General features: G+C 37.7%; 1 protein-coding gene across 1 annotated transcript in view; it reads right to left on the bottom strand.

Annotated features, from left to right (window-relative positions):
* Positions 1–19,154, bottom strand: part of LOC306887908 (serine/threonine-protein kinase ULK4-like) — a gene marked incomplete at its 5' end in the record, with an annotated part of 228,790 nt that overhangs the window by 168,840 nt on the left and 40,796 nt on the right. The window contains 2 exon segments of the mRNA XM_079445936.1: positions 4,329–4,511; positions 6,649–6,810. Coding sequence (XP_079302062.1) covers positions 4,329–4,511; positions 6,649–6,810 — 345 coding nt within the window.

Genomic DNA, 19,154 nt, shown 5'->3' with positions numbered 1-19,154 from the left:
CCCTCATTCATACTATATAGAACGTACTTTTTTTAATGGTCGAGAAGTACGTTTGAATTCAAATGTAGTACCTACACAAGTAGTATGCGATTTCGGACACAGCCATGCATTTCTTTATGCATGAAATATTTGAATATAAATTTGTTGTTAATGAGTTGTTAATTGCAGATAAACCATAGTTCTGTCATAATTCTGTTAAACCATTTCTGTTACAAAGTATTGTGGTGCCTTACACAAAAAATAAAAACCATTTGAAGAGTCGGGACTGATGTTTGCTATAGTTAGGCCAGAGCTACTAAAATATCAGTTTAATCAGTGAATCTTAGATTTTGTATTCTCCTGGGTGCACAAACTGCAGATGATATGAAAATTATAATATAAAAATATGATCTTATCGGTATCGGCCATGAGAAGGACTTAATTATCGGTTATCGGTTAAACTTATTCATATCGTGCATCCCTAGTTGGGAGTTTTATGACAGCACTAGCAATTTCAAATTCTCACCGCCATTCATAAAAAATCACCAGGTCGAATAACATGTTTCAGCGCTGATTCTGATTATGGCGCTTTGAATAATTTGAACGCTTTGAACTGTCCTGCAGATGGCGCCACGAGCTTGTGCAGCGCTCTCAGGATTATTCCGTCCATGATGTTTTAGAAAACAATCTTTTCGTAGTTTATTTAGGTAATAGCTCAAGGCCATTCGCACAATTTCAATCATCCTGTAGCAGGGCTCGCAAAATCGCTTATATTGTGTTTTCCAGTCGGGCTACCAAAATGTATCACTGCCCTGCCCGACGGGCTACCTTAAATACAGGGCTCTCACGCAATGTTCCCTCTAAGCTGAGCGCGACCGCGCTCTTCTTCCACAGCGGCTGCGCAGAAGAAATAATGTGCCTCGCGCACACAAAAATGAGTTGGGAAGCCATTTGATTGAATGCCGCAGTAAAAAGGAAAGAATAGCAATGCTCGGGCAAACCGCTATAGAGCTGATGTCACGAGTTAGAACCGGTTAATGCGGTTTACAGGTTTCATAGAAAGAACGATATGCTCCAAATGAGTCGCTGTAGAAAGTGAATACTTCAATGGTTGCGGTGCACTTAACACGAGAGACAACACAAACGCAATGACATGCGAAATAAAACGTCCTCATGTATTAAAGAAGAGTGGCTTGATTAAGTGCTGGAAATAGCGGAGGATGGGCAAAGAACGGTAACAAAACTCTGAAACATGTTCAGTCACACACAAGAGTATTGTACAAACTGTACTTCATCATGATGTTTAGACAGCTATAGAAGAATTCATATGTTCACTTTCTTTTATATTTAACTTACAGACCTCATCTTAAGTTTTGCTTCAGTTTGTTTTCTTTTCTATTCTATCAGTTTAAATATGTATTCATTTAAAAAATACAGAAAAAACAGTGATATAGTGAAATATTATTGTAATTTCTAATATTGGTTTCCTATTTTAATACGTATACTTTAAAATAGTATTTATTCCTGTGATCAAAGCTGAATTTTCAGCATCATTACTCCAGTCTTCAGTGTCCCATGATCCTTCAGAAATCATCCTAATATGCTGATTTATTATCAGTGTTGAAACTGTTGTGCTGCTTCATATTTATTCGGAACCTGTGTTAATTTTTTCTTTGATTCTTTGATTAATAAAAAGTTTAAAAGAACAGCATTTATTCAAAATATAAATATTTTCTAACAATATAAGTCTTTACTATTTTATCCATTTAACACATCCTTGCTGAATAAAGTTTATTTAACTTTCTTTAGACGTTTTTAAAGTATCTTTAAAATATAAATATTTTTTTTTCTGACCCCAAACTTCTGAATAGTTTATCTCTATTTTGACTAAACACTGTTCTTTTTAACTTTTTATTTTTAAAAAAATGTCACAGGTCCCAAAAAATACAGTATAAATAATATATAAATAAGCAGTACAACTGTTTCCAACATTGGTTAAAAATCAGCATATTAGAATGACTTCTAAAGGATCATGTGACTCTGAAAATACTGCTTTGCTTCACAGGAATTAATTAAATTTTAAAGTATATTAAAATAGAAAACATTTATTTTAAATTGCAATAATATTTCACAATATTATTTTGTGAAATAATATTCAGTATTTTTTTATCAAATAGATACAGCCTTGATGAGCATAAGAAACTTCTTTAAAAAACTTTATTGATCCAAACTTTTGAACTGCAGTGTATTGTTCAGTAAAACTGTTTTCTCAGGTAACCTAAAATTTACATCATTTAGTTACATCAAGGGTCAAATCAAATATAAATAGCATATTAAAGTTAAAAGTTACACACTTTTTTGTGTGCGTGCTGTACAGGTCTGGTATAAAGAATGCTTTTGCTCAGGTGCCCGAAATATCCACCCAATAGAGAGAAGTTTTGCTCAGCAAGAAAAACAATTAGAGGGAACATTGCTCCCACGGGTCCTTAAATTTGATACAACTAAACTGAAGAGTTTTTAAGGTTTTTAAATACGTTAAATGGTATAAGAAATAATTTTTCAAATTGCCTTAAATAGATTTTTAAAAATTCTGCAAATACCTTGTAAATAGTAAAATAAAACTCTTTGATATTCGTTGATATTTGTGCATTGAAAATGTTTTTGATTGACATTTATGGTCTTTATTTTATTTGGGCTAGTTAAATAAATTTTCGGGCTACCAAAATCTGAAGAGTACCTGCCCGGCTACCAGGGACTTTGAAATTTTGCGAGCCCTGTGTAGTAACCAAAAAAAAAAAAACTCTGATCTACGCGTATCACATGGGTCATCCCTCAAGAGGTCGGAAAATACGGAAACACAACAAATATCGCATTTTTCATAAAATTAAAAATAGACTTTTCAATACCGACCAGATACAATACTGATTTTGGTGAAAACTCAATTTTTTTTTTTTAAATGCAGTTTAGGAACCAAACTCTTCATTCATTCATTCATTCATTCATTCATATATATATATATATATATATATATATATTAGGGCCGGGACTTTAGCGCGTTAATTTAGATTAATTAATTACACAAAAATAACGCGTTAAATTTTTTTAACGCATTTTAATCGCACTTATTTTTGCACCGCGGAACGTTTCTCACTGGATGCGTTTCGGCGGACCGATTATACTGGAGCACCTACTAGCGTTCAGAACGGACTTGCGTTCTCGTGGAGACCGGTCTTGCCAGGCTTCCTTGGAAGAACGAACTCGGAAGGACGCGAGAACACAGAACGCACACTTATGAGAACTGAGATGTACTGCATTCCTGCCTAACTGACCGCAAAGTGACGGGGGTCTGGCGATCAGTGCGCTGGATCTGATGCTCGCCGCTCCCGTGTGTTGTGACAGCTGTGCCTGAACCACCAAAGAGGTTCACCAACAGACTCATGCTTATTCTGATTGACAGGAAGATGTTGAGGATGTCCATCATCTTTATTTAATCTGTTCTTCTATTTAAATCAGCGGTTAACTCATAGTGTTATGCTTCTCAGCATAAGAAACGGCCAATGAACAATAAATATTACAAAATGTCATAACTTTTCATACTATTATAGATATTACTTTCATATAATTGTATTGTTTTATTTTACAGCGTTATATGTTTTACTGTTAAGATTCATTTTAATATGCCAATAAAAATGCAGACTTTCTCCGGGTCTTATAACTTCATTAAAATTAACCAAAACAAAACGATAAATGTTTACTTTCAACTTGAAGAGCCGTTAAGTATTTGTGAGAGCGGCTTTAAAGCTTACAGGCTTCCGTACACCGGCCACCCACAGCGTTTTCTGGGATTTCTAACGGCTGGATTCTCTCAAGTCTGCACACGATGCATCCTCAGTTTCAAGAACATATCCGGGCACTTTCATGCATCCTCTATACTTGCGTTCTTGAGAATTGGAACTGAACTTCGACGGTTAATGATGACGTAGAACGAGAACACAAGGACGCAAGATCGCTGAAGAACGCATATTGAGAAACAGCCAAAAACAAACCACAGTGAACATGGACAAAGAAGCTGATGAGACCGCTTTGGTTGGCCCTGTGGATGGGAAATGTAAAAATCCATATAAAAAAACTTACTTCTCACTGTTCTCAGGTCAAATATTTATATGCGATTAAAATGCGATTAATTTCGATTAATTAATTACAAAGCCTCTAATTAATTAGATTAATTTTTTTAATCGAGTCCCGGCCCTAATATATATATATATATATATATATATATATATATATTTTTTTTTTTTTTTTTTTTTTTTTTCATGTGTATGTGTGCGTTTGCATGTAACTGTACATACCCTGTCATGTACCAGTCTGTGGGAATGTGCTCCTGATGCCAACATGGCAGCAAACATAGTGAGCATGTGTTGCTGGACACGGCTGATGCCTGACACCAGACAACTGAGGATGCTGGGTAATCCCACCTTGTCAATCACACTCTGAAAGGCCCCCGCAGATTGGCGTGTTATTTTACACAGAGCCTGGAAGGGCAGATAAACGTAAGACAGGTGGGTGGAGGTGGGTTGAATACAGAATGTTTAATACTGCTGCTTTTTGTTACATAATATTTAATATTTATTTATATAGAGGAACATAAATGTCATCAAAAGGTTAAGGATCTTTAATACCATTGTAGAGATGAGGTTATTTAAAAAAACACATGCCCAAAAGTTGATCATTCTTGTACCAAGCCATTATAAAACAAGATTCATGAATATAGCCGCAAGTGATAATCAATGGGTGTAATAATCAATAATTCACGTGGGCAATTACATGACACAACTACCATGTATGTTTCCAAATTTTCTGTGATTTTACTACAATGACAACTATTTTTAATCTTCACAGGTTATAGGCCAATTAATCACTACAGTCCAAACCCAACAATATTTTGGCCCATATTTGCTGTACAAATAATGATTCAAAATTGTTGTGATAACTTATGACAGGTTTTTAATGGCATCGTCCCAATTGAGCAGAATTGCACAAATTCCTGTCCTGAAGGGCAACTGGTCAAAATGAATGGGCAACCCCCTTTCCAAAATTTCATTTACTTACAGACACATTTCTTTAACCTGGCTTACACATAACACACCAATACACTTCTATTATTCAAATCCGTTAAAGGATTGTTAGGCTGCATTAATTAGATCAACCAGAACCGGGAACACTCCTCATAACACACAATGTACTCGTTACACCGTAAGAAGAATGGCATCTACGCTAATATTTGTCTGTTTCTTTCTTATTCTGTTTCTCAGTCCGTGTCTGGATCGGATCGTGGATCGGCGCCAGGAGATGATGTCTGTGGCCCTGATAGTCGGCGGAGGCCAGACACCTGGGTGAGCCCCAGGGACATATCCCCAGTGAAGACCTTGACTAAAAATACAATAAAAATAAAAATAAAAGAAAATAACTAAAAATATAATAAAATACCTAACTACTTAATACTATTATTGTTAGAAATTGCAGCAATATAAAAACAGAAATATAATACATGTATACAATTAAAATTCTAATTAAAACAATAATTAAACAATAAATAAACAATAATATACTGGTCAGAGGAGAACTGGCCCCCCGACTGAGCCTGGTTTCTCCCAAGGTTTTTTCTCCATTCTGTCACAGAGGGAGTTTTGGTTCCTTGCTGCTGTCGCCTCTGGTTTGCTCAGTTGGGGACTCTTAATTTCTAGCGATTATTGTCAATTTGATTTCACAGATACTATTTAAACTAAACTGAGCTAGACAATGAGATCTCTGAATTCAATAATGAAATGCCTTTAACTGAAAATTGAGTGTTTAACCATATTTTTATACATTACTGACACTCTATCCTCTAATTTATATGGGGAATGGGGAAGTCGTAGCCTAATGGTTAGAGAGTCGGACTTGTAATCCAAAGGTTGCGGGTTCGAGTCTCGGGCCGGCAGGGATTGTAGGTGGGTGGAGTGAATGTCCAGCGCTCTCTCCACCCTCAATACCACGACTGAGGTGCCCTTGAGCAAGGCACCGAACCCCCAACTGCTCCCCGGGCGCCGCAGCATAAAATGGCTGCCCACTGCTCCGGGTGTGTGTTCACGGTGTGTGTGTGTTCACTGCTGTGTGTGTGCACGTTGGATGGGTTAAATGCAGAGCACGAATTCCGAGTATGGGTCACTTGGCTGAATGTCACTTCACTTCACTTAATTTGATACTGTGAAGTGCTTTGACACAATCTGTATTGTTAAAAGCGTAAATAAAGGTGACTTGACTTATATCTTCATAACACTGACAAAAATTAAATGGAAAATAATTGAAATTCTAGACTGTACAGTTTTCAAGACATTAAGGCAAACATCAACGGCCTTATTATAGCGCCACCTAGTGTCAGACCAGGGCCTGACAATAAGAACTGCCCTGAATTACTGCCCAGTTGATGGAATTGTCATTGGTTCAATTGGAAAAATAAAAAAAAAGTTGATGAAAAAGGAAATCTTTGGTGCTTGGATCAATGCATTTGCACTGCAACTTTTGTAATCATCTTTCGGAATGGAAACTGAATTGAACAGTACGCAGAATTGAACTTTGTGTTGATACACCCTGTTAAAGTGATGAGAATTACGTGTGTTTAATACTCACAGATATAGCGCTGACCCTGAGTGCATCCACTGTGGAGTGTGTGAACAGATACCAGAGCGCAGGTCCCACCTCTGCAGTGATGAATCCCTGGGCATATTGACACTCACGGCTGCACACGTTCTCTATGGTTTTGGCAGCCATGTGGTTCACCACCAACTCCTCCTGAGAAACATGAATCCCCCATAATTCATTAATATCCAGCTATGGCTTAAAACAATATGCACAAAATTTGCTGGAGTCTGCCAACGTTCAATGTATTACAAAGCATCTGTTGAGCCCCAAATGACTGAAAAATTTCATATTTTATATATTATACCCATTATAATAGTTCTCACTAATTCTCACTATTATTAAAAAGTTGTTTATTAGCATACATATTAGCATTTTGGCTGTTTATTAGTACTTATAAAGTATGTATGCATTATTCTACATGATGCTTAACTCTGCTCCCCACCTAAACATAACAACTACCTTACTAACTATAAATAAGCAGCAAATTAGAAGTTTACTGAGTCATAGTTAAGTTAGTCAACAGTGAGAATTGGTCCCCAAACTAAGTGTGACTATAAATTAAATTCCCTTAATACATAAAACAAAAAAACAAAAAAAACACCTACCCAATACCTAAACTAGCAAATTAGGAATTTATTGAGGGAAAAGTCGTAGTTAATAGTGAATAAGTGCTGCCTATTGTAAAGTGTTTTTTTCTTTACTTTGAAGAATTTTCACTCAAAAATAGCAAATAAATTTCCCAAGAAATTACAAATAAACAGCAAGTGACATTGAAGTAAACAAACTTTTGAAGTAGAACGGCTGAAATAGTATTTTCTTGCAAAACATATTCCAAATAATCTTTCTAATTCAACTTCATAATCTTTAAATCAAAATTGTATAAACTTGCTCCACCTCCAAAACAATTTTCCTTTTTGGTTGATGTTACGAGGACCTCCTAGTTTTCAACTATTTCCCTATATCCACCTCCACCATCCTATTATGTAACCCACTTTTCACAATCCAAACATTTCCCAATGGCCAAAATCAAGCCCCATAAACATCAGATTACATAAATAAACTATATTGGGTGGCTAACAGCATTGCATGCAGACTTTAAATGTAATCGTTCTCTGAAAAACGTGTACGTTTTAGTGAATCAAAAGTACAGGCTGCAGCGTTAAGCATTACACTCAAATACATGCGTTTTTTAATTCATTTGTAAGTGGGACACACAGACCTTTACAAATTTCACGCAATTACATCATGACCTAATAGTCCCTCAACACCCTCCGAACTTGAGTAAAATAATTTCCTTAAATTTCACACCACAGCGAATCTCGCTCGCAGATAACGAAGGGCAATACGTAGAGATTTAGCTGGCTGTGTTTTTATGTATTTGGACCCCTGTCCTTGAGCGTGTCTCTCTGCAACCGTATCTGGTGGAAATTAAACATTTAACAGCATTCAACAAAAGGCAGGCACGCAGTCGAGTGAGGAAAATAGCAAATGGAGAGGTTGGGCATATCTTAGAGGCGCAGTTACACTGTGCACTGCTGCTATGCAATATGGATGCCTTCACTGTAATGTAGTTCCTAGACCCCCGTCTCAAAGCTAAAAGAAAGTTCAGCTTAGTCCATGGAAGAGGTGCATTAATACACATACTGTATCTTGGAGGCAAAAAGTAGAAAGAACTCTCAAGTAGAATATTCTGACGCAACACAAATAACATAGCAGCTACTCCAGAGTCCCTGGCCCTATCGTATCTCTTTGTGCTGGAGTCTGGTGGTCTGGCTTCATGGAGGCTTTAGGTAATGAACTAGAGCTGGCACTCGCTGGAGCAGGGGAAATGACTGACAGCTGCTACAGGGCGCAAGAGGTGGGGAGGCGGGGTGGGGGTTGCTGAGCGCTTTCTTTTTTTCTCTTGTAGCGCAAGCCTTGTCAAAAAGGCATAGAAAATGAAACTAAAATCCACCAGCCTGAGGTTTCTCAATAAGAATTTAAATTCCACAGGACAAATACGCGCCGTTGTAGGAGAGTTTGCGCTTTTTCAAATATACACAGCTAGTCTATTTCCACTGAGGTCCGAGTAAGATGCTTTAAGGATCATCTGACTGCGGTCGAGGGGAGGGTGTTTTGTAGACTGCCCTGACTAGACACACTAGAAATGACCCAAAACTAAATACAGCACATTTCTCATTCGTCTGCATGCGCACACACATTTACGCTCTCGTTGTGACCAGGCCAAGCAAACAGCACCATCCAGTGCAACTCCATTACCTGACCAGCCAAGGCTCTAGATTGGGGAGTCATTAACTATGTTTCAATCTATGGAACCATGTTTCTATGCGAATTTTGGGATAATCGCAGAAAAAAACTAAAACAATGCTGGATGCAAATGCCAAGATGCAAAATGAGTTCATCCAATAAGAAGAGATGTGAATAAACTGATCGAAACATTTATTGAATTTATCAGTGCACATCAAAAAAGTCAAAGTCCGTCACCAAAATGATTTGGTATAGACCTTATGTAGCCCCACCACTTTTCAGCGCTCATTGTCTTGTCTTCCATTTGTATTCTCACAGCGTGAAGGTAAGTTTGTAGGAATTTATGAATGAACCTCTCGCTTTAAAATGTTCCTGGTCTACTGACATTTGTTATGACATCCACTTCGAACATTACAATTGCACATGAATTCTCCAATAAGTAAATCCACTTCACCAGCTAATTACTCTTCAACAGTGATGTTATAGAGCTACTGCAAAAACGGAAGTTCGAAGACATTCCAAAGATGACTGCACACCTGTTTCTCTGATGCATAAGGTCTATACTCTCCTCCCATAAATATCTCAAATGATTGCATTCCCAAACATCAGGCATCCTACTGCAAGATAACATGACAACCCTTATATTGCATTTTGTCTGCGCGCTCTTCATTTATTATGTACTGTAGGAGAAAAGAGCCACAGGCTTCCCCGGTTGCAGCAACTTCCATTTTTATTATTGATACTTCATGCCAGTTTCCCATGATGCAATCATTTTATTTTCTTTATAAATTAAAGAATCACTCAATAGCAACTGATTGATGAACAGACATTTTAGCACAACTCTATGATGATTTAAGTAAAACTAGGGTGTTTTCTAGTAGCCCCAGTATCGCTACTAAGGGTGTACTCACACTATGCACAGTTGATCTGTACCGAACCAGCGCGTTTGTCCCTCCTCCCCCACTGGCCTGCACTCGCATTGCACTTTACGCTCTGGGCCGGAGCACGCTTATGCTGCCTTCACGTGCTATTGGTATTGTCAGAAATATGAGTTTCCTAATCAGAAATTGGACATGAATGGCTACTCAAGTCGTATTTACTACTCTGAGATTATTTTAGTTAGGCAGGCCATAAACATGTTGGAGGTGACCACGATTGCTGCTCTCAATGCAATTCTTTATTCTTCCTTTTTTTTTTAAACGAATACATCACCTTGTCTTGCCGTTAATGTAGTGTCTCTCTCTCTCTCTATATATAGGGATGTGCCCGAAGCCGAATACCTTATTCGGAAAGGCACGGATAATGGCTTCAAAACGAATAACGGATTCATCCGAATAACAAAAAAAATATTCGGCAGACACAATCACATGTTTGCTGGAACAGCACATTAGTGAGGTCTGCGGTTGTTAAGATTTGTGCAATAATAATGGCTAGAACTGCTTTGATAGCGTTTGACACAGTTTCATACAGATAATATCATGGTGATCATTGCGTTAAAGAACGTGGTCTCCTCAGCAATAAACTATCCGCGCGCTCCTTTTTTGATTTGCTGCCCGTCAGTGCCGGATTATTGCTACTAAAAACAAACACAACCAATCCCCTGAAAAATGCATCAAAATAAGTTTAAATCTTGTATTTTGCAAATAGGATACAGAATCTCTAATCTCAACCTTCAAATTCCCAGTTTATTAATGCCCTAATTACTTTATTAACTCTGTTACATTTAGTATTAAAACAAGTCCAGCGACGCTAATAACTAGATCTGGCAACATGGTGGAGCGGAGTGGAGACGGCATTTGCGCCAAGCTCGTTCACTCAGCTTCTGCGAGTCAGCCATATGAATTTATTCAGCGACATGATTTTAAATAATTTTTCATGTTTTCAAATGTTATTTTTGAACATGAAACATTTACGGAGGTCTGGACCTCATAGCTGGCTATGGGCCTGGATGTGTAAAGTGAATGAGTGTAAACTAGCCTATATGAATAAAATGAGCGCAAATCAATAGCCGTGTTGGGGTCTATGCGCGTCTCTCAGAAATCAGAGCTTTGTCTGGAGTTATATCAACTAACTCACAAAAATATCCTAAAAATGGTCCTAACTTCAAACCTTTTCGAAATCCAACTGTAAAAACGCATTATATTAGCCGTTTTTGTGAATGGCATCACATTTAATTATACAAGACGAAGAAAAGTGAGGTTTGATCAAGGCTTTTGGAGGGTCCAAATGATTTGTTGTGCTCTGTTGATAAAATACTCCAGCAATACATTGATCTCCAAGTTACTTCAAGTTCAAGCGAGCTTTATTGTCATTCTGCTATGAGTACTGAACACTTTCTTTCCATTTCTTTTTTTCTACTAGTGCTCTTATTTAAGGTTGTGGATGCTTGTCTCTTGACAAATTTGTATACAGTTTCACTGGAAAACAAGGAGAATAAAGTTATTTTTCTTTTTTGATCAACAGTTTCTGTAGTTTTAAACTGAAAATATTTGCAAAGTTATAATTATAATAAAAATTATAATTTATTTAGTTATACAAGGCATATTTGTTAAATTATACTGTTAATATTGTTGAAAACTACGAATCGAACAGATTTGCATTTAAAATGGTATTTTCACGTAATTTGACGGACTTCAAGTTTAAACCACGCCCACTTCCGGATCCATCCGAATACAGATACAGTTAATTTTGCGATTGTCACAGATACAAATAATGGCTCCGCTGCACACCCCTAATAATATATACAGTACATATACACATACATATACAGTGGTGTGAAAAAGTGTTGGCCCCTTCCTGATTTTTTTTAGTTTATTGCATGTGCACACTTTAATGTTTCAGATCATCAAACTAATTTAAATATTAATCAAAGATAACACAAGTAAACACAACATGCAGTTTTTGAATGAAGTTTTTTTATTATGAAGGGAAAACAAAATCCAAACCCACATGGCCCTGTGTGAAAAAGTGCTTGAACCTTCACAGGAGAGGCCGGCCGACCAAAATTACCCCAAGAGCGCAGCGACGACTCATCCAAGAGGTCACAAAAGACCCCACAACAACATCTAAAGAACTGCAGGCCTCACTTGCCTCAGTTAAGGTCAGTGTTCATGACTCCACCAAAAGAAAGAGACCTGCATGGCAGAGTTCCAAGACGAAAACCGCTGCTGAGTAAAAAGAACATAAAGGCTCGTCTCAGTTTTGCCAGAAAACATCTTGATGATCCCCAAGACTTTTGGGAAAATACTCTGTGGACTGACGAGACAAAAGTTGAACTTTTTGGAAGGTTTGTGTCCCATTACATCTGGCGTAAAAGTAACACAGCATTTCAGAAAAAGAACATCATACCAACAGTAAAATATGCCATGTGTTCGTGACCTCAAGCTGAAGCGAACTTGGGTTCTGCAGCAGGACAATGATCCAAAACACACCAGCAAATCCACCTCTGAATGGCTAAAGAAAAACAAAATAAAGACTTTGGAGTGGCCTAGTCAAAGTCCTGACCTGAATCCTATTGAGATGCTGTGGCATGACCTTAAAAAGGCGGTTCATGCTCAAACCCTCCAATGTGGCTGAATTACAACAATTCTGCCAAGATGAGAGGGCCAAAATTCTTCCACAGCGTTGTAACAGACTCATTGCAATTTATCGCAAATGCTTGATTGCAGTTGTTGCTGCTAAGGGTGGCCCAACCAGTTATTCGGTTTAGGGGGCAAGCACTTTTTCACACAGGGCCATGTGGATTTGGATTTTGTTTTTCCTTCAAAAAAAAAAAAAATCAGGAAGGGCGCCAACACTTTTTCACACCACTGCATATATGCATTTGTACTTGACCAAAATTCCAGAATCGTATCAAGCTTACTATCTAGAATGGTGAATGTTTATCAACCAATGGAATATTAAAATGTATTCTTTCCAACAACAAATCACTTGAATGCAACAAGCTCGCAATCATGACTTTATAAGTGGAGAAATAGAGAAGTAGAGAAGCGCTCTCATTCAGCACAACGGAGTGCATCGTTTTGCTAACTTTGTGGGTTTTTTTTTTTTTTTTGACACGGTGACCCTCTCACAATATATTGCAGATCTATCACTTTTGCCGCTCAGAAAACGTATTGCACTTATCAAAGTTCCGCGCTCTGGCGGGGTTAGTGCTCACACTACATGTGTACTGTGCCCGACCCCAACTGAACCCTACTCTGGCCCACCTCTTCCAACCGAGCCAGGGACGGCTAAACGAACCATGCCAGAGCGTGGTACGGAGTGATCACACTAGTCAAACAAACCGGGTTTTGGGTGTCAAACGCACTTGGGCATGGTTCAAAATGCTTAGTGTGAGTTAGGGCTGCCCCCGACTAAAGATATTCCTAGTCGACTAACACTCCTGCATTTTAGCGATTAGTCGAATAATCGTTCATTTATGATATTAATATAATAACTTGCGTATATACAAGGAAAGGTACAGTCCAAGTTGAAGTTTAACACTTCCATATGACAGAAAATGCTAAAGCATGATATTAGCGCGTTCAAAATGAAAATTAAGCGCTTAAAACAGAATAGTAAAGCGTTTAAAGTATACAGCGCTTACGTGGCCGGAATGTTATAGGCTAATTATAACATAAAAACAGCAATCAGACTGCCTGTGCATTTTAATAATTTATTATCAAAAATACAAACTGTAACAGTTACATGTCAAACAAACAAAAAAAAAAAACAGTTTTGAATAAAATAAACTAAAATTTGTTCTTTAAAATAAATCAAATAAACTTAGTAACTTAGGCCTAGTACAAAACAAGGCAAAAAAAAAAACAAATAAATACTGTAGCAAAAACGCTGTTTGGTATAAAAATACAGTGGAAAATTTATATAATTTTTATATTGTTCAAAAGGAAAATTAACAAAAACGAACAATTTAATAAATGCACATGGCACATCGCACAACGCCAAAACTTAGAATAAAAAAGGCAAACAAATTAACAGCCTAAGTATTTGATTAAATTGTTTAGAACAACTATATTTAAGACAAAATGTGGAACAAATAATTTAAAGAACACTAATACAAATCAAAAATATCAGAGCAAAGCCGCAAACTGTCATTAAGACGACGGATGAGTCTTGACCTGAAACAACAAATTGCAAACATCAGACTAATTTTTCTAACAGAATAAAAAACAACTTCTGCATTATATAAAAACGAATAAATAAAAATATGTATTTATTTATTTGTATAGCCTACCCGTTATAAAAATACCCGTTTTTTTTTTTTTATAGCCTAAGGGATAGCAAACAGAAACACTACAAAAAGGAAATTAAGCATTCTTACCTAAGCTTTCAATTCGATTTAATTTTTTTTTCATATTATGTGAGAGGAACACCAGCTTGTCCACAATTCGTTCTTCTTTTTCCTGACATAATTATTAGCATCAGCCAGACACCTCTACCACAAGTGCGCTTTGGTATACCGCGAGGCACGAGATCGCGTTGATCTCTCGTTGCTTTGATGTCATACACCAACTGCGCAGCCCCTGAAAGCGTAATTTCACGTGATTTTTTTTTTGCGACTAACCGACTAATGAAAATGTATTCGACCAAGCCCTCTTCATATCGACTAACGTTTAGTCGACTATTTGGGGGCAGCCCTAGTGTGAGTGCACCCTAAGATAGAGGTCTGCATTCCCGCGGCTCTCCCGTGAGACCCGACCAGATTTCGTGTGACGCAGGATTAAATTCCCGAATAAAACGCGGTCGGTAACTCTGGTGTAATTTGATAGGGAGTGGGCGTTCTAACAATATCCCATTCCAGTCGTCCTTTCAGAAGAGCATATCTGCGCTTTATTCTTATTGACCACAGGTACAGCCTGCACTCAGGACTGTTATGCATGCGCTGCATGCCTGAACAAGTGCTTACTGTGTCATGCATTTTATTTGCGAGGTCTGTGCGCAGCATGTGCATCGATGCTCAGAGCAGGCTGTAGCCTACCGGTGGTGAATATACGGCCCTCAGACAGAACAGGCAGGTTGTCGATGAGTGACAGAGCAGAATAAGGATGGAGCAAAGTGTGGCTGCGCTGTCCTTGAAAGACATTCAACTCGGCTTTGTTTATATTTTGCTTAGCCTATCATTTTAAATGACAGATGTCGTAGTATATTTATTTATTTATTGTTCTCTACAACACTTGTCCTACTGTGTACAGCAAAATGTTAAACAAATTTAGTATTTTGACAAGACGAATAAAAATAGCTAAGAGGCTATTTTTGTACACCCAACATTTTAATTTTTTTTTCTCTGTGACACTTTTTCCTATTGTGTTGCACATGTTAAACAAATTGTATCCTGACAAGACGAATAAAAATAAGAAATACAATTTTTGTACAACATTTTTATTTTCTCTGTGACACTTTTTTTCCTACTGTGTTGGCAGCAAAATGTTAAACGAATTTTGTGTCTTAAGACAGGAAGGTCAGGTCGGGAAGAAAATTATTCTAAGCGGACAGCGGGGGAACAAAGAGTGAATATGTAGCGGAAGCAGGTGGATGTAGAATATAACCTCGCGGGACTGAAAGACCCTAAGACTGTGGGTGCATCTAAATCAGCTCTCTTGTTCAGTAGTCAGGGCACTGATCAGGGAGTCGGTCATTTTAAGAGCTGTCTCAATCGCAAAATCCTTCCAGTGAATTGGAACGCTCGCTCCCTGAAAAATACCACAATGCATCGCAAATTCTAGCAAGCATCATCTAGGAAGAAACTTCACATTACTGAAGTGTGAAACAAACTACACATGCCAACTCGATAAATATAATGACACGCGATAAAAGATTTGAAAAGACAAACCATTTTCTTAGTATATTTCATATGTAATGAACATATGTAATTAACCATTATAATTAATATTGGCTGAAATAGTAGTGGTAGACCAATAGTAGTGGTCTTATGCTAACACAGGGTTTCTGCAGAATTTCTAAACTCAAATTTAAGACTTTTTAAGACCTGCTTTACGCACCGAAAAGACAGAACATGCAGGAAACCTTCAGCCACCATTGGATACCTTTGTTGGGCCAACTGTGTGGACCTTACAAGAACATATAACAGAACAATGTTTAAAGAGAATAAAAAATATTGAAATGACAATTGTCCTGCCTGTTGTTTATTAATTCCAGAGATGACATTCTACAATGTTGTCTGTTGACGTTCTACATAGTCATGTTGCCGGAATTCAAGTAATCACTGTCCCAATGTGCAGCCATGGAACTTTCCAGTGCCCAGATTCGTGTACATGATATACTGATTCACGAGCTAGAAAGCTGATTGAGACTCACCCTGTGCCTTAAGAACTAGTTTGACCAACTAGCAGTTAGTCAAGATGTAATCAGTCTTACTTTTTGGATTCAAATTAGAACAATCTACCATTATGCAACCAACATTAAAAAGTCAGGAACAGTCTTGAAGTAAGTAAATAAATGAGATGACTCACCTGAGGGGCCGGTTGCATAAACTGTTTAGACTAGTCTTAAAAAATTTGTCATCTATTTTTTTTTTCCTTCGATAACTTTTTAAATTCAGTTACAAAAAGATAGACTGGTCTAATTTGAATATGAACAGTAATACTGATTACCCCTTGTCTATTGCTAGCTGGTGAAATTAGTTCTTAAGACAGTCTTAGGCCCCGTTTACACTAATGTGTTTTCGTTTTAAAACAACATTTTAGAATGAAAACGATCCCCGTTTCCACTGACGTGTCCACTGCGTTTTAGAAACGATCTCAGTTTACACTACACAACTGAAAAGGCATGTCACATGACCATTTATGCAGGTAAAACCATAGATATGTATAGGCAGATTCCCTATTATTTAGATCGTGGGCGCGTCTGCGTGCTTGGAGTGGACGAATGGGGTATCTACCCATACATATCTATGGGTACAACAACAAGCATGCTGTTATTGTTTACATGGTCGTCAAGGATACGCAGAGCAAATGTGTGCGGCCACGCTATCGTTTTCAAAAGTCTCAGTTTTGGTCCGTTTACATTGAAACTAAAACAGAGTTTTCAAACTAAAACAGGGTCTGCAGCGTTTTCAAAAGTCTCATTTTTCGACCTTGAAAATGCCGGAGTAGTGTAAACAGGGTGGTGATGGCGCAGTGGATAAGACACATGCCTTTGGTGTGAGAGACCCGGGTTCGAATCCACTGTGAGACACCAATGTGTCCCTGAGCAAGACACTTAACCCCTAGTTGCTCCAGAGGCGTGCGACCTCTGACATATATAGCAATTGTAAGTCGCTTTGGATAAAAGCGTCAGCTAAATGAATAAATGTAAAATGTAAATGTAAATGTAAACGATAGGCGTATCCGTAGCAAAAGTTATGCTTTTTAAAACGAAAACGCACTAATGTAAATGGGGCCTTAACGTAGTGACTATGTTCATGCAACTGGCCCCAGAACACCCTAGCAACCAACTAACAACAATCAACATCACCCTAGCAACCAAATAGCAACTACCTAGTAACCACATATAGCAGCCACTTAGCAACTACACTGAACTCTATAGACAAAAAATTTCTATCCATCCACCTAACTATCTGTCTATTTATCTATGTCTATATACCTACCTATCTGTGAGCCTACCTATATATCTGTCAGATTACGTCAGATTAGGCTGCAAATGCACAGATGTGTTTTGATCCATTAAAAATTCTGTTTACAGTCATTCAACTACACAAATGCAAGCACATTTTGTCCAAGAAGTGCAGATACAGCCAATATACAGCGTAAGTGCATATGTACATTAAAAATAAATAAATAAATAAACAAAAAGAAGCCACTTGTCAATTAAACGGCACTTGAATAAAGAAAAGAGTCTGTACTACCAATTTTGCAGAAAACTGGAATGGTTATTTCTAATTTATTTAACTTTTTTCACCAGTACATTTGACATCTCTAGTGAACATGCAAATGACTTGTCGGTTGAAACCTGTCGCGCCAATCCCGGTTAGGACACAGCGTAAGCCAGATACCCTGCCCAAATGGTGCCGCTCATATATGCCATGTGCTCTGCCTGACTAAGCTGATTTGATGCACACAAGACTTATTCCGGTATATGTTTATATATAAACTTGCAGCTGCCTCCAAAACCCACACAATGTCAGACTTACAGGGGCTACGAGGTGAGGACAGCTTCTCACCAGAGATCTGTCCTCCAATCTCTGCCTCATTCTCTCTCTCACACCTCTGCTGAGCTTCCTAGCTCGATTCTTGCCTCGGGCCATGCTCAAGCAAAACTTTACTGAATTTATGTATTTCTCCCAAATTCTCTCTCGCAACATCAGCAGTAACTCGATACGGTAACAGGAGGTCAAACCTAAACTAGTCCACATTTGTGAAAAAGTCGATGCACACCGAAACAAAAACTGGAGATAAAGTGTTAAAAAGTAACAGCTTCAAAGCCAGTGAAATTACATAATTCCTTTAAAACAGATTTACTGTACTAAATGCAGGAGAGTTTAGACTCTTCCAATGTATCATTAACACAACTACAGTACCAAAAAAAAAAAACTTTTTATTTGTGAAGAAATGGAGTGAGGGTTATATGTGCAAAACCCACTTAAACTACACAAATTTTTGTCAGGGGTCTGAGAGAAGTTTACATGAATTATGACAATATATATCACTCCAAGCAAACTTTAAAGTTATCCAAGACTCTCAAAGGTCTTCCTTTAGTGTTCTGCGCTAATGAAGCCTAATGGGGAAGTTACAAGAAAAAATATATATATTATTAATATTAATTTGCGAGTGAAATTTTTTTTTTTTTTTTTTTTGCTGAGATCACCACTGGGGACTATATAAATGTACATGTTATGACTTAAAAATGTGCATGTTTTTTTCTTTTTCTTGCCTGTTATAAACTGAGACAATATGCATCAAAATTTTTGTGGAAAAAGTCTTTTTAAACACCAGCATTGACCGTAGAGGTCTTCACGGGTCCAAACATTTGTACCCGAACCCGAAGAGACCTGTAAATATGCTGCACAGAACCGACCCGGACCTGTATTTTATTTGAAAGTGGGACCCAAACCCGTGCAGACCCGAAAAATGCCTTTAAATGTACTACCCGGACCCGACGCAGACCCAACCATTACTCGAAAGTTGGACCCGAACCCGGCTGGGAAGACACAGACCCGACTGCACCCGATCGGCACATACTGCACAGCAAACTGCTATTAAGTCAATAAACAATTTGAAAAAAAAAAA

Source organism: Barbus barbus, assembly GCF_936440315.1.
Source record: "Barbus barbus genome assembly, chromosome: 21".
NCBI lineage: Eukaryota > Metazoa > Chordata > Actinopteri > Cypriniformes > Cyprinidae > Barbus > Barbus barbus.
The sequence above is the reverse complement of the archived record's forward strand: the minus strand, read 5'-3'. Positions and strand labels throughout refer to the sequence as shown.